At 46.8% G+C, this 14,053-nt stretch overlaps 1 protein-coding gene across 4 annotated transcripts in view; it reads right to left on the reverse strand.

The window, feature by feature from the left end:
- Nucleotides 1–2,031: 2,031 nt before the first annotated feature.
- The window catches only part of trdn (triadin), a 31,922-nt gene continuing 19,900 nt past the window's right edge, over nucleotides 2,032–14,053 (reverse strand). For 3 of the 4 annotated variants that reach the window (XM_084081631.1, XM_084081628.1, XM_084081630.1), the window contains 3 exons: nucleotides 6,242–6,289; nucleotides 5,669–5,824; nucleotides 2,032–2,556 (listed from right to left, as the gene is read on the reverse strand). In XM_084081631.1, coding sequence (XP_083937757.1) covers nucleotides 2,534–2,556; nucleotides 5,669–5,824; nucleotides 6,242–6,289 — 227 coding nt within the window. In that variant the 3' untranslated portion in view covers nucleotides 2,032–2,533. The remainder of the gene's footprint in view (nucleotides 2,557–5,668; nucleotides 5,825–6,241; nucleotides 6,290–14,053) is intronic. The other variant, XM_084081629.1, reaches the window with a different exon arrangement.

Genomic DNA, 14,053 nt, shown 5'->3' on the forward strand with positions numbered 1-14,053 from the left:
ATATATATAACATTTATATATATAATATATCTCCACGTTTTCTCGTAAATTAATGCCCTATTTCATCATACAACAGAGGTGAAAACAGCAGATCTACAAGCTCACAACGCATTGTGAGCTTGTAGACCTGCTACTTTCTAATATAATGTGTAGGCCTACATCTACTTTCGGTACTTTAAGTATATTTCGATGCCAATACTTTTGTACTTTTATTCAAGTACATTTTTAATTCCGGACTTTTACTTGTAATGGAGTATTTCTACATTGCAGTATTGCTACTTTTACTTAAGTACAAAATGTACTTTTTCCACCACTGCCCTCTTATAGCAGGTTGTAGAGGCTTCAGCAGCACAGCAGCTCACACAATTCATGCTGTTCACACTGAGAATAATTCCGGTGCCCAGTGTACCGAATCTACTCCACGTCACAATGTCATTTCTCGAACTAAAGCCAGTTGCCACCGGGTGTTTTCTGTTAGGCTACAGTCCCGAGGAATTTAAATTATATTGAGGACAATGTAAGTTGTCAGGTGAAGAAAACTGAGCAGAGACTACATAGAAATTAGGCTATTATTACGGGTTGCTGATATAGCATAGGAGCTGCACATTTCAATAATATGTCTCAAGTTGTTTGGAGTGGACTGTTGCTTGTTTTGAAGTGCTAGACGTGTTCGCAGAATAATGACGTTTCAGTGCTCAGATCTTTTCTGGTCTATGAGGGATAGGTCTACATTATGTCTGTTTAAAATGGAGAAGGAGCCCCACTAATCTCACTGAACCCAGTTTCGGCACAAATATGGGGTCAAATGTGGAATGCTCGACTACCAACAGTCATGCAAAGGTGTGACTATACTCTCCTTCAAAACCTCTCTAAAACACCCAATTGAAATAAAAGCAAATTTTCCATCTTGATTTTATAGTTTATCTGAAGACCGAGAGAGAGAGAGAGAGAGAGAGAGAGAGAGAGAGAGAGAGAGAGAGAGAGAGAGAGAGAGAGAGAGAGAGAGAGAGAGAGAGAGAGAGAAGAGGGGGAGAGAGATACTGTGATATAGATATATAATTCATTGTTATCTTCATCAATGTTTCACTTTGTCTTGGTTAATTTGGCACCTCGGAATTGTTCTCCTCCTCTGACTCTGCTCCTCATCTCTCATTTCTCCTGCCATGTCCTCCTCTGAACCTCTACCTGGCTCTCCTCTCAAGCCTGTCCCTCCCTCCATCTGTGTGTGTGTGCGTTGCATGCGCCGCGTGCGTGTGTGTCTTTATGCATATTCTATGCAAATGACTTATTAATGGCTTCACCGCTGTCGGCAGTTGCATAAGAGTGGTAATGAGAGCGATAATAACTGTGGAACAAACTCCCCATTGCAGTCAGAACAGCAGACTCCCAATAGGCTCTATGCACAGCAGCCATTTTGGAACACATTCACAGGTGTTACCAATGATACTAATGAAGGCTCTGTGCTGATATTGTGCGTGCTGGCTCACTGGAAACACTCTGCTACACCAGTCTACAGTTGGGGTCCAGGGACCCTCATGGGCTTCCAAATGACCCCACTGGTGTGTAACTCTGAGAGTGTACAAATGGAACCATATGGACCCGTACGGGTCCATTTGGTTCCATTTGTACACTCTCAGAGTTATGGGGGTCGTGGAAACCACTGTGCTACACTAAATGGAACAGAGCCTTCATTAGTATCATTGGTAACACCTGTTAAGGAAGTGAAAATATGGCTGCTGTGAATAGAGCCTATTGTCCACCGTAGTCTGAAGACTCACATCCTCAAACTCCACCCCTTAGCACTCACCTCTTCAGACTCCACCCACCCAGATATGCAATACCCGTTGCGCCTGTTGTCAGATTCCCCGTTGTACATTTTATTCCCATATGTAGAGATTTCTGTATCTGTCTGGCTGTCCCTTTATGACAGAGAAACTTCCACTTCTAAACACAGAGCACAGGTTTGGTACGGTAGAACGACACCCACAGATGAGAATCAGAGTCCATCAAACATTTTGTGTGGGCAATTATTTATTTGTCACAGTCTAGTGAAAGACAAACATACAGTTAGAAACGATACTGAAATATGTATATTGTAGTCAAACCGAGTGCAGGTATCAACACATCCTCGTCGCCACTTTGTTGTATCTCCTTGATTGATTAGTACATCCGACACTAACTGTACAACAAATAAGACGGAGCGTTGTTTGGGATGCAACGGTCTTTATTCACCGCAGGTCAGGTCTGTAACATCATGAGATGCCTTGGCTTGCATTAGCACCACAGGTGTCAATAATGGTAAATCACAGCGCCACAGGTGTCAATAATGGTAAATCACAGCACCACAGGGGTCAATAATGGTAATCACAGTAATCACAATATATGACATACAGTATATGATATATATATATATATTGTCCTTCTTTGAGCTTCGTCCAACACTAATTTCTGTCCTTGAAACACATTCCTGTTTTTCTTTCCTCTTCGTCTCTCCACCTCTTCTCCCTCAGGTCCAGCTTCTGTCTCCTAACCTTCAGAGTTCTTCCGAGAGGATGGCTGAAAAAGAGGTGGACACGTTCTGTTTCGTAGCCCAGGTGTAGTTTGTATCATGTTCTACATCAGGGGTCTTCAACAGGGGGTCCGGGACCCCTAGGGGGTCCTCAGAGTTACTACATGGGGGGGCCGCCAAATCTTTGTGATTTTTACATTAACCACTTCAACCAAGCATCCCTATTCTGAGGAGAACTTTAGCCAAAAATAGCAGATCTACAAGCACACAACGCCTCGCAGCGCGAGGCGTTGTGCGCTTGTAGATCTGCTATTTTCGGCAAAGAGGTTTGGTGTAGGGGGGAAAAAGAGCAGACCAAGTGCAGAGTGGGTCAAGTTAGTATGGACGGTTTATGTGGTTGAAAGTCTGAAAACACACATTAAAGACGGGGTGCCGTGATTCCCCCCCCCCCCCAAAACATAATCATCAGGTATTATGGTTATACTATACGATTTTTTTCAAAAAAGTGTACAGAAATTGTTAAAATTAAGTTTTTATGTGGACACGCCTCCAGTTCATTAAGTATACCTGGTTCTCACCTTAGCACCTCCTCCACCACCTTAGCACCACCCACCTGTCCTAGTCCCTCCTCCTCCTCATGCCCACACCTGTTGTGTTATGATAATGAGGGGGAGGGTATGTTTTTACTATGTCACTAAAGAGCTGTTTCTCTATTGGCACGTTTGACCCTCAAGGTTTCAGCCTCCAGGAAGAAACTCCAAATAGTCAGAGAAGACATAAAACACCATAAAACCACCACCGGGGGGCTTAATGAAGTTCTATCAACCTCATAGACACATGAAAAACAGAAAAAGTGCAAAAACATGGCACCAGCTCTTTAACATGAATCCAACACTGATGACCGTGCTGTCAAACAAGTCTATGAAGCTATCTATGAAATCTATGAAAAGATTATATTCTATACAATATATAATGGGGGTCCCTGCTTTATCTCTCTCTCAGCCAAGGGGTCCTTGGCCTGAAAACGTTGAAGACCCCTGTTCTACATCCTGAAATGATATGCAATCTTTGTTGTCGCGGTTCCATTTGGTTCCATTTGAACTCTCTTCTAGTTTCAAATGGATAAAATAACTCAAAGACTTTTATTGTGTACCAGTAAATATTGAGGTTACTGTTATCGTGTAAATGACGTGAAATCGTGTAGATAAAAAGTTGTTTTATTCATGGGCTTTTTTTTGTCAATATGCTTTGCTAATGGTATATTACTAGTCCCAGCTATATAGTTTGTTTTACTATCAACTTGCTCAGTTTTTCTTAGTCTTGCACTGAAGCATTGATTGCAGCAGTAACATAAGTTTACCCTGAATAAAATATAAGAGGGTTCTGTTTAATGTCCAAAATGCACGTCTGGTTTTTCATGTTTTCATCGGATAACTGTTTGTGATTCTAACCAGATTGAAGGGCGAGGTTAATTTTTCATGACTTATTCATTATCTAGATTCTGGAGGTAACACTCAAGTTCACCTTTATAATCTCTGAGTGAGGACATTTTGATTGTCAGTAAAAACTTATCAGTAAAAATGTCACACTTCACAAAGATTACAAAACAGACAACCATACAGAGACAAATTATCACAGCCCCCCCCCCCCACCCAACCCAATGGTTCTATAAACTAAAGAACAAATGTTAAATTGCTTCAGAAAGCAATTTCACAGCTTCTGACAAATTCAGGATTAATCCATTATTAATTATTCTGTTATGATTGTTTCTGTGGAGAGTTTTAGAGAGACAGGAGGCTATAGCGTCCAGACACGATCCAACCAGATCGACGTTGCAGTCATGTGGTCGAGTACAAGTACAGTACTTAAGTAAATGTACTTAGTTACTTTACGCCACCACCCTCCCACCGCGCCACACATTTCCATCACTGTTTTGATCATTCTGAAATCATCATTATTCTCATCACTAGCACACAGTGAATGAGGGTTAGTCTTTCTCTGGTAATGCTGCTCTATGAATGTGTGTTACTGTTAGCATTGTAACAGACATGACTGGTAATGCAGAACGTGTGTTAGCATTGCAATGCTCTATGAATGTGTGTTAGCATTTTAACAGACATGACCGTTCTCACATGTTAGAGGATTTCAATTGCTATTGTTTTCACTTAATCATCTTCTCCATCAATACTCTGTTATGTTATAATAGGTATTGTAATATATTATTTGCTCCCAAATAGGCACGCACGCACACACACACACACACACACACACACACACACGCACATCGTCTCTGTCGGATGGAAACCTCATATGTCCAAAACTGTTACTTTTCAGGATTCAAATTCAAACGCATCAAAAGTAGCAGATCTACAAGCTCGAAACGCGTCGCTTCGCGCCGCGTTTCGAGCTTGTAGATCTGCTACTTTTGATGCGTTTGCGTGACGCTGTAGTATGATCGAGAAGGGCGTTAATCTCTGTGCGGAGTTTGCATGTTCTCCCCGTGTCTCCTAGGGTAGTTAATAACCCTCACAAAAACATGCAGTAATCCTGGTCACTATACAGCCTCCCCCATGACAGCCGGGGCGCCTTATGGAGGGGAAAGGAAGTGGTTGGAATAACGTGTTCCTTCCACGCGCTACGCCCTACCGGGGAAACTCTGACTCCCTGTCAGGTGACAAGAAGGTCAGTTGGCTCTCATGCATTGAAGGAGGCATGAGCTCGGCCCTGGGCTCCCCAGGCTGTGGGGGGGAGTGTAGCGCCCAGGAACACTAAGAAAATTGGCACTGGGTGAAAAAAGGGTTACCAAAAAAAAAAGAAAAAAAAAAGAAGGGCGGGGGGAGTGTAGCGCCCAGGAACACTTAGAAAATTGGCACCGGGTGAAAAAAGGGTAAAAAAAAAAAGAAAGAAAAAAAAGAAGGGCGGGGGGAGTGTAGCGCCCAGGAACACTTAGAAAATTGGCACCGGGTGAAAAAAGGGTTACAAAAAAAAAAGAAAAGAAGGGCGTTATTTTTTGAAAAAACGTGTTAAAATGTGGAGATAAGAGGATTCTGCCTCGACAGCAACGCTATATGATATTTATGAAAACAAATCCATGAGCGTGTCGGGGTGGACAGAGACACTGTTGTTAGTTATGTAGAGTGATGTTTCTACTGATCTTACATGTGAACTCAGTTAGCTGATGAATACCTTCCTCCTCTTCGTCCTCGGGAGCGACCAGGCTGGCCAAAAACGCCCACGCCGTCTCCAGCCAATCGGCGCTCTCCTCCTCCACGGGGGCGGCGGCCATCAGGCTTGCTTTCAGAGCTTTGACACCAACTGAGAGGATGAGAGAACGCGGGAGGTGAGAAACGGGTCAAACGGGCGTCCGTGGAACTGTGCTCCAAAAATAATAAATGAACCACCCCGGCACTTTTACTCAGTGGTGGAAAAAGTACTCAAATGTTTTACTTAAGTAAAATTAGCAACACCATAATATAAAAATACTCAGTTACAAGTAAAAGACCTGTGTTCAAAATGTTACTTGAGTAAAAGTAACAAGCAAAATATACTTAAAGTACCAAAAGTAAGTTAAGTATTTGAATGTTTATGATGCACTACAGACATGGGCTTCATACAAAGTGTTACCGTCAATTTTTACCCAAATATAGTAATTGAGTCACATAGTCTGACAGTACTTATGTCAGGGCAGTGTAGGAAGGAACAAAAGAGCACAGAACAGAATAGAGTGCTTGCCTTTAGATCTCATAATCTTCTTGCCAAGTGCGGACGGAGGAGGTAGACCTGGAGGGAAGGGAGGACATTTTAACATCACGAACACACACAACATTATAATAGAGATCATATATCGTTGCCAAATTAATGTATTATTATTTTTAATTCATTCATTCATTAATTGCCCTCAAAATATTACGTTGGGCATCTTTGCATGATGTCACAGTGGCCCCGTTGACCACCTCCAGCCATAGAGCCATGCATGCATGCATTATGTACGTACATGAATTCAAATCAACGACAACACACACACAGAACCACTGCACAGCATCGGCTCACGGACAAGGAAAGGCTATAAAGTTAACTAAAGTTTAGACTATTTCTGACTATATTTCTATTTCTTGAATATAAAGTTACGACTTGTTAGAGCATTTTCAGCCAATTGATTGCTATTATCTACAAGTACTATATGTCTTGTGAAACGTCATGTATACTGGAAGTCGCCCTGTTTCAACTGGAAGTGAATGAGGCAGACTAGAGAGGGCGGAGCCAAAGAGTACACCTTCCGTATGTCACTGATCACATGACCCCAACAAGCAATTCTCCAGTTCTAGGCAACACGGAAGGGGAGGAGCTTGTTCTTATTTCCACACAACAGCTCTGAAGGTATATGACATAATAGTTAAATGAGTGGTATTCCGCTTTCAGTCTCCCATCACTGGTAATATTATAATTGGACATTGATGGAAGAAGTGCTCACATGTTTTACTTAAATAAAAGTATCAATACTACAATGTAGAAATACTACAAGTAGATAAATACCTCAAAATGTTACTTATAAGTAGCCTACATGTACTTAGTTACTTTACACCACCAGGGCCGGATTAACCCTTCGTGGTGTCCTGTGCTACGACCCGTTTCGGTGCACCCCGGGACCGTTTTGTCAGGGGGGTGCAGCGCGGGAAAAAAATGCACTTCACCGGCGCGTTTCACCGCTTTAACGCTCTTTCAGCAGCGGCTGCTTCTGAATTTCTGTTCTTTTCGGCCATAGTTCTGTCTCCTTTCACTTTCTCCACGCCGTTTGGTGTCTCCCCCGTTTGGTGTTTGGTGTCTCCCCCCCCCCTGGTGCCCTGTGCTTCAGCACCTAAAGCCCTTCCGTTAAGCCGGCACTGTACACCACTGTAATTGGAGTGGTGGTTTTCTCTCTCTGAATGGTAATGTCTCTGTTGCTGTGCCTCTCGCTGTGTCTCCCGGTGGACAGTGTGTCACGAGGATGTGACTGTCTGGCTGTGGCCCCCGCGTTATAATTAATCCTCATAAACAACTGATTAATGCAATGACATTTTGTGTGATTGACACCCCGGGCCTGCCAGTGGCTTTCACCCCCTCTCTCTCTCTCTCTCTCTCTCTCTCTCTCTCTCTCTCTCTCTCTCATCTTTTCTGTCTTTCTTCAGCTTTGTGTAAATCATTCATTCTGTCTTCCTCGAGTGCTTTTTTGTCTGCTCTCTCTCTCTCTCTCTCTCGCTCTCTCTCTCTGTGTCTCTGTATGTCTCTCTCTCTCATCCTTCATTCTTCTCTAGTTATTATTCTCTTCCTCTCTCCCTCCTTCATCTCTGTCAGTCGTTCACTTTCTCATTATATGGCCTTTGTTCTCTATGGCTTTCCCTCCACACAGCTCAGCCGTTTCAAGTCTTTCTGTCTTTCTTTCTTTCTGTCTTTCTGTCTTTCTTTCTTTCTTTCTTTCTTTCTTTCTGTCTGTATTTCTTTCTTTCTTTCTTTCTTTCTTTCTTTCTTTCTTTCTTTCTTTCTTTCTTTCTTTCTTTCTTTCCTTTAGTCATCATTTCAATGTTTCAACTCTCTGGTTGTGCGTGTGTGTGTGTGTGTGTGTGTGTGTGTGTGTGTGTGTGTGTGTGTGTGCGTGCGTGCGTGCGTGTGTGTGGGTGGTCATTGATTGTAAGGTCCTAGGCCAATGAGAACAAGGATGTTAGCTGTCTGATTAGATGCCTGATTGAAAACACCTGTTGAGTGCGCCCAGTGATTATTCTGTTCTTGCAGCTTTCCCTTACTGTGATCAAATATTCATACTCTCTCTCCTCTCTATCGGCATCAGTTTGTCTTTTGAACTGTCCCTGTTCAGCCTTTACATTCCTCTGTCTGATATCCTTCAGAGCATCGGTTCACAAAGTGGGGTCCGGGGACCCCCAGGGGTCCTTGGGGGGGATACCAGGGGGTTCACAGAAAAATGTGTTAATATAGCTTCCCGTCATTTTAACCACTTTAACCATATTTTATACTTTGGCTATTCAAAAATAGCAGATCTACAAGCTCGTAGCGCGGCACCGAGTGCCACACTACGTGCTTGTAGATCTGCTATTTTTGGAAAATCTTGAACATTTGTAGGCTACAAATCTTTGAATATATATATATTTTTAAGCAAACATTTGTAACTTAAACCTTTGCATCTGAGGGTCCCTGGAACAACATATTTTGAGATGGGGGTCTGCGGCCAAATGCATATAATTTTGGGGGTCCTTGACGGTAACCGTCTTCCATGCCGACATCTCGCCACTCCGACTAGTGGCTTCCGCGTGCGGTTAGGGTTAGGGTGAGGGTTAGGTATAGGGTTCGTTAACGTCGGAAAGGCGACATGTCGGAAAGCCGCCATGTAACCGTCCTTGACATGAAAAAGTTTGAGAACCACTGTGATGAAGGATCCCTGTTTATTTTGTTAGGTGGGTCACTTTGACCTGATGTGTATTGTGTCACTTAATTGATGATTGTGTTCAGCCTATTACAGCTAATTACAGTACAGAGCTCAGGTGTGTTAAATCAGTTTGGGCTGTAGAGCTACTTTTATGCCTGACATATTATTACTTGTTTTTTGATCGTGTTTTGGACTATATTGCTGAAGAGACATTATTGTTTTACTTTGCAACATGGGACTGTGTTGAACAGTACTTTCTGTAACCAAGGTTATAATAAATACCCTGGAAGATGAGAAGAAGCATCTCTGCATTCTTACCCATGCACCACAGTGGTCACTACTTCCCAACGGGAGCGTACTCAAGTTCCCTCAACCCTATGTTCCCTCAGCCCTATGTTCCCTCAGCCTTATGTTCCCTCAGCCCTATGTTCCCTCAGCCCTATGTTCCCTCATCCCAAATTAGACCCTATGTTCCCTCAACCCTATGTTCCCTCATCCCAAATTAGACCCTATGTTCCCTCAACCCTATGTTCCCTCATCCCAAAATAGACCCTATGTTCCCTCAGCCCTATATTCCCTCAGCCCTATGTTCCTTCAGCCTTATGTTCCATCAGCCCATGTAATATTCTAATGTTTTGTCTTGTCTGTCTGTCTGTCAGTATCATGTCAGTATCATGGTCAGTATCATGTCAGTATCATGTCAGTATCATGGTCAGTATCATGTCAGTATCATGTCAGTATCATGTCAGTATCATGTCAGTATCATGGTCAGTATCATGGTCAGTATCATGTTCAGTATCATGGTCAGTATCATGGTCAGTATCATGTCAGTATCATGGTCAGTATCATGTCAGTATCATGGTCAGTATCATGTCAGTATCATGGTCAGTATCATGTCAGTATCATGGTCAGTATCATGGTCAGTATCATGGTCAGTATCATGTCAGTATCATGGTCAGTATCATGTCAGTATCATGTCAGCATCATGGTCAGTATCATGGTCAGTAGCATGGTCAGCATCATGGTCAGTCATGGTCATGGTCATCATGGTCAAGTTTTCCTTGTGACATAATGTACACGTATACGTACCCCCAGAACATATGCTTTCAACACGTACAATTTAAGGTTATTTGGCGCGGCTCCGACGCCCCGTGGGTCCGAAAGCCGAAATCCGGGCTCAAAAAGGGTGGAAAAAGAGCAGATCCACAAGCTTGTAAAAGCCTGTAAAGCCTGTTGTCGTGGGGTGCAATACCACCGGCGGCCACAGGTGGCACCGTCCCCGGTCCATGGTCCCCCAGGGGTCCATGGACCACCTCAGTGCCCGGGACGGTGTCTCCCGGGGCGGGTAGAGCGGGCGAGTGTGAACCCGGCACTGTGCCGGGAGGCACTGGGCTCCCTTGCCCTTCCCCTGTGTGAAGGGGGAAGCCAGGGAGAAGGGCCGACTGGTGCCATCGGATAGGTAGGGACCATGCCCAGGAAGAGGCACCTTCCTGGGGGAAGCGATGGGGCTAAGTGTCCACATGGAGCCAGGGACCCCCGGGGGTCCCCGGTCCACCTCCATGCCCAGGGACGGTGGCTCCCGAGGCGGGTAAGGGCGGCCGGCGGGTCCCCGGTCGTGGGTCTGGAAAAGGGACAAAGTCCTGTCGTAGAAAAAGAGCAGATCCACAAGCCTGGATAGGCCTGTGGTGGCTGCGGGGCGCAATACCGGCCGTGTCCACAAGGCCCTCCCCGGTCCATGGTCCCCCCCAGGGGTCCCCGGCCCACCTCCGCGCCCAGGGATGGTGGCTCCCGGGGCGGGTAGAGCAACCGAGTGTGAACCCGGCAGTCTGCTGGGAGGCGGAAGCCAGGGAGAAGGGCCGACTCGTGCCATAGGATAGCTAGGGATCATGCCCAGGAGGAGGCACCTTCCTAGGGTAGCGACGGGGCGACGAAGACCCCCAAAATCATGGTTCTTTGAAAAAAATCGATTTTTTTTCTAACTGTCCGCATGGGCTCCAGAGGTCCCCGGGGACCCCCTGGAGGACCCCCGGCCTAAAATTCCAACTTTTTTCGGCTTGTCGATCTGCGCCTTTTTGGGCTAAAACGGCCGGTATACCTCCCGATCCGTGGGTCGCCCGGGGCCGGCGGAGGGCTCGTTGGATCCGGGCCGGGGGTGCGCACGCGTCGGTGCCCCCCCCCCCCCCCCCCGGGGCCCTGGGTGGCTGCCCGGGCAAACGGCGTCCGAAAAAAAAAAAAAAAAGCTCCGGAAGGCTCAGGAGCTTTAGGGCTTGCGGCCTCTCCCATGGGTGAAATTTCGCATGGGGGGAAAGTGGCCACTTGTGCCATAGGGTAGCTAGGGACCATGGCCGGACATGCTGCAACATATTCGGGGGCGTCCCCGTGCCTCGCAGGGCCATGGATCCTGGAGGTTGCAGCCTGAAGTGTTGCAGCCTCAGGTCGCCCTGGGCTCCCTGGCTCTCCCCTTCCCCTGGTGGAGAGTGGGAAGCTACGGACAAGGGCCAACTGGTGCCATAGGATAGCTAGGGCGACGGAGCCTCGCCCGACGCGAGGCTCCGTCTGGGGGGGGCGCGGGCCGCCTTGCCCTGGATCTCCGCGTCGTACCTCCCTGTCCCCTCCCCGTGGCCCAGGAGGCGTCCCGCTCGTCACTGCCTCCCTCCTGTGAAAAAGTCTCCCGGTCGGGACGCCCACTCACTCTAGAACGTACCTGTGGAGCTTGGCCGTGGCGATGCCTGACGCGAGGCTCCGTCTGGGCCGGCCCAGGTGGGCCGAGCGGCGATGGCCATGAAATTGGAGGCCACGGTGGCCATCGGGCTTACGGGAAGACAGAGGCCTCCGCTCGGGCACGGCCGGGCGGATGGGCGCCCTGGAGGTCCTCGGAGAGCCCAGGAGGATCTGGGGTCCACCATGGCCCCCTCTTTTGAAATTCTCTCCCGGTACAATCGGCAACTTTTCCCAGACCGGATATGTTGATCCGGCGTGCGGATGCTCTGGACGGACGGTAGGCCTGCCCGAATGCAGGGCCCGCCGTCTGCCACGGTGGCCACTCTAGTCAAAGCACTGTGTTCCGGGAACCACGCCGCCCGCAAGGGCCGTGGAACCCACAATTGATTCTGACCGATTGGTAATCGTAGCCCGCCTCTTGCAAGGGCCCCGCCGGCACCTCTAGGTGCACCTCTGGTTGCTCGGCGGACGCTGCCGACCAGGCGCGGCGGGACCACGTGCAGAGAGGCCCCGGCCTCCTCCCCACTCCTCCGTGGCCCACCCCGACCTAGCGAGACCGAGACGGGGGTCTCCGCGGACCGGCAACCCCACGGTGCGCGCCTCACCTGGGCCGTCGGAGCTGCACCACGTAGCCACAATTTAATGTTGTGGTCACCATCATCATCGGTGTAAAGAAAAGTTTATGAAGTCTTATAACTTAGAACGTACTAATAATATATCTATATATAGTCTAATACCTTTGGGGGATACCTTGGGGAGCCTGGGGGAACCCAACAGGTGACCCCAACAGCACATTATGGAAGGGCCATTATGTGACACTGAAGGAATGGCTGAGGGAAGATAGGGTCTAATTTGGGATGAGGGAACATAGGGCTGAGGGAACATAGGGCCTAATTTGGGATGAGGGAACATAGGGCTGAGGGAACATAGGGTCTAATTTGGGATGAGGGAACATAGGGTTGAGGGAACATAGGGCTGAGGGAACATAGGGACTAATTTGGATAAAATAAAATTGTTAGGGATTGAGGGAACATAGGGCTGAAGGAACATAGGGCTGAGGGAACATAGGCATGACCCCCTTCCCAACCAGCTAAATTAATTATCCTACATTACAACCACTGCTTATGTATCTATGTGTGTGTGTGTGTGTGTGTGTGTGTGTGTGTGTGTGTGTGTGTGTGTGTGTGTGTGTGTGTGTGTGTGTGTGTGTGTGTGTGTGTGTGTGTGTGTGTGTGTGTGTGTGTGTGTGTGTGTGTGTGTCCATTTCCCTTTCAATTCTCTCAATTCATCAGTGAGCTTGTAGATCAGGTATATCCCTGAAAGGTGATTCTGTTGTGCGACGATGCATTAAGCCGGGGCTACACGCTTACGGAGAATTCCATTCCCCCCAAAAAATAAGTCTTCTTGCCGTTTCATTTACACATTCTGGCCTTTGAGGAAATGTCATGGTTGGAGAAAAGCAGCAGCGTGATTAAAAATGCAGGCCAGCGTTTTGTCTCTGTCACCGCGCTCCGCCAGGCCCACCCTCTCACTTCCTCACAGAAGATATAACTACGTTTTACAGATGACATCTGAACCGCTTCTCACACTAGTTTTTCTCTGCCCGAGAGTTTGGACTGAGACTATTATGATTCAGCTCCCTTTTTATACGTGCTGGCTTGGGTTATATTCGGTCCACGGCTATAACCCTTTTGGTATGGGGGAGAGTTTGATGACCAGCAGACACAAAGGAGACTCTATGTGTCTCCTACCGGAACCGCTGCCAGTCATCAACTTATTGGTTTAGGAATGCGACAAAAACGAAATAAAAATCACACCCAGTGTGAAGTGGGCGGTGTGGTCACAGTGGTCATCACAGTGGGTGATTCACTTAAAAAAAACATAAATGTGTTTTTTTAAAGTGCACAGTCCTATTTATAGGACTGCACATGTGTCATGTGTTTCACTAGCCAATCACGGTCCTGAATAGAGTCAACCAGTGTACAATGGTGGCCAATCACGGTGCAGGGTTAGGGGGGTACAATGGTGGCCAATCACAGCGCAGGGTTGGGGGGGTGCAATGGGTGGGGGTCCAAACCTCACATATACTGTAGGGGTGGTTGCACCGCCCAAAAATATCCATGAATTCAAGTTTCCATGGGGTGACTAATCGATAGAGAAAAAGTCATTTTGTGGGTGAACTATCCCTTTAAGGGATAATGTTCCCGTATGCAGAGTGACAGCATTATTTGGAGTCAGCCCTGGTACCATTTCCAAACATAGGACCAAGTTCTGTCACCCCGGTGAAGTCAACAGGGAAGACAACAACCCAAGACCCTTCACTGAGGAACCATAGATTTACAGGCAAGATTTTCACAACGGTACCAAAGACAGATGTCAAAGTTGCAGGACTCACACACCTGTGACTG

This window comes from Gymnoscopelus microlampas (assembly GCF_963454915.1).
Source record: "Gymnoscopelus microlampas genome assembly, chromosome: 16".
NCBI classification, from domain to species: Eukaryota; Metazoa; Chordata; class Actinopteri; order Myctophiformes; family Myctophidae; genus Gymnoscopelus; species Gymnoscopelus microlampas.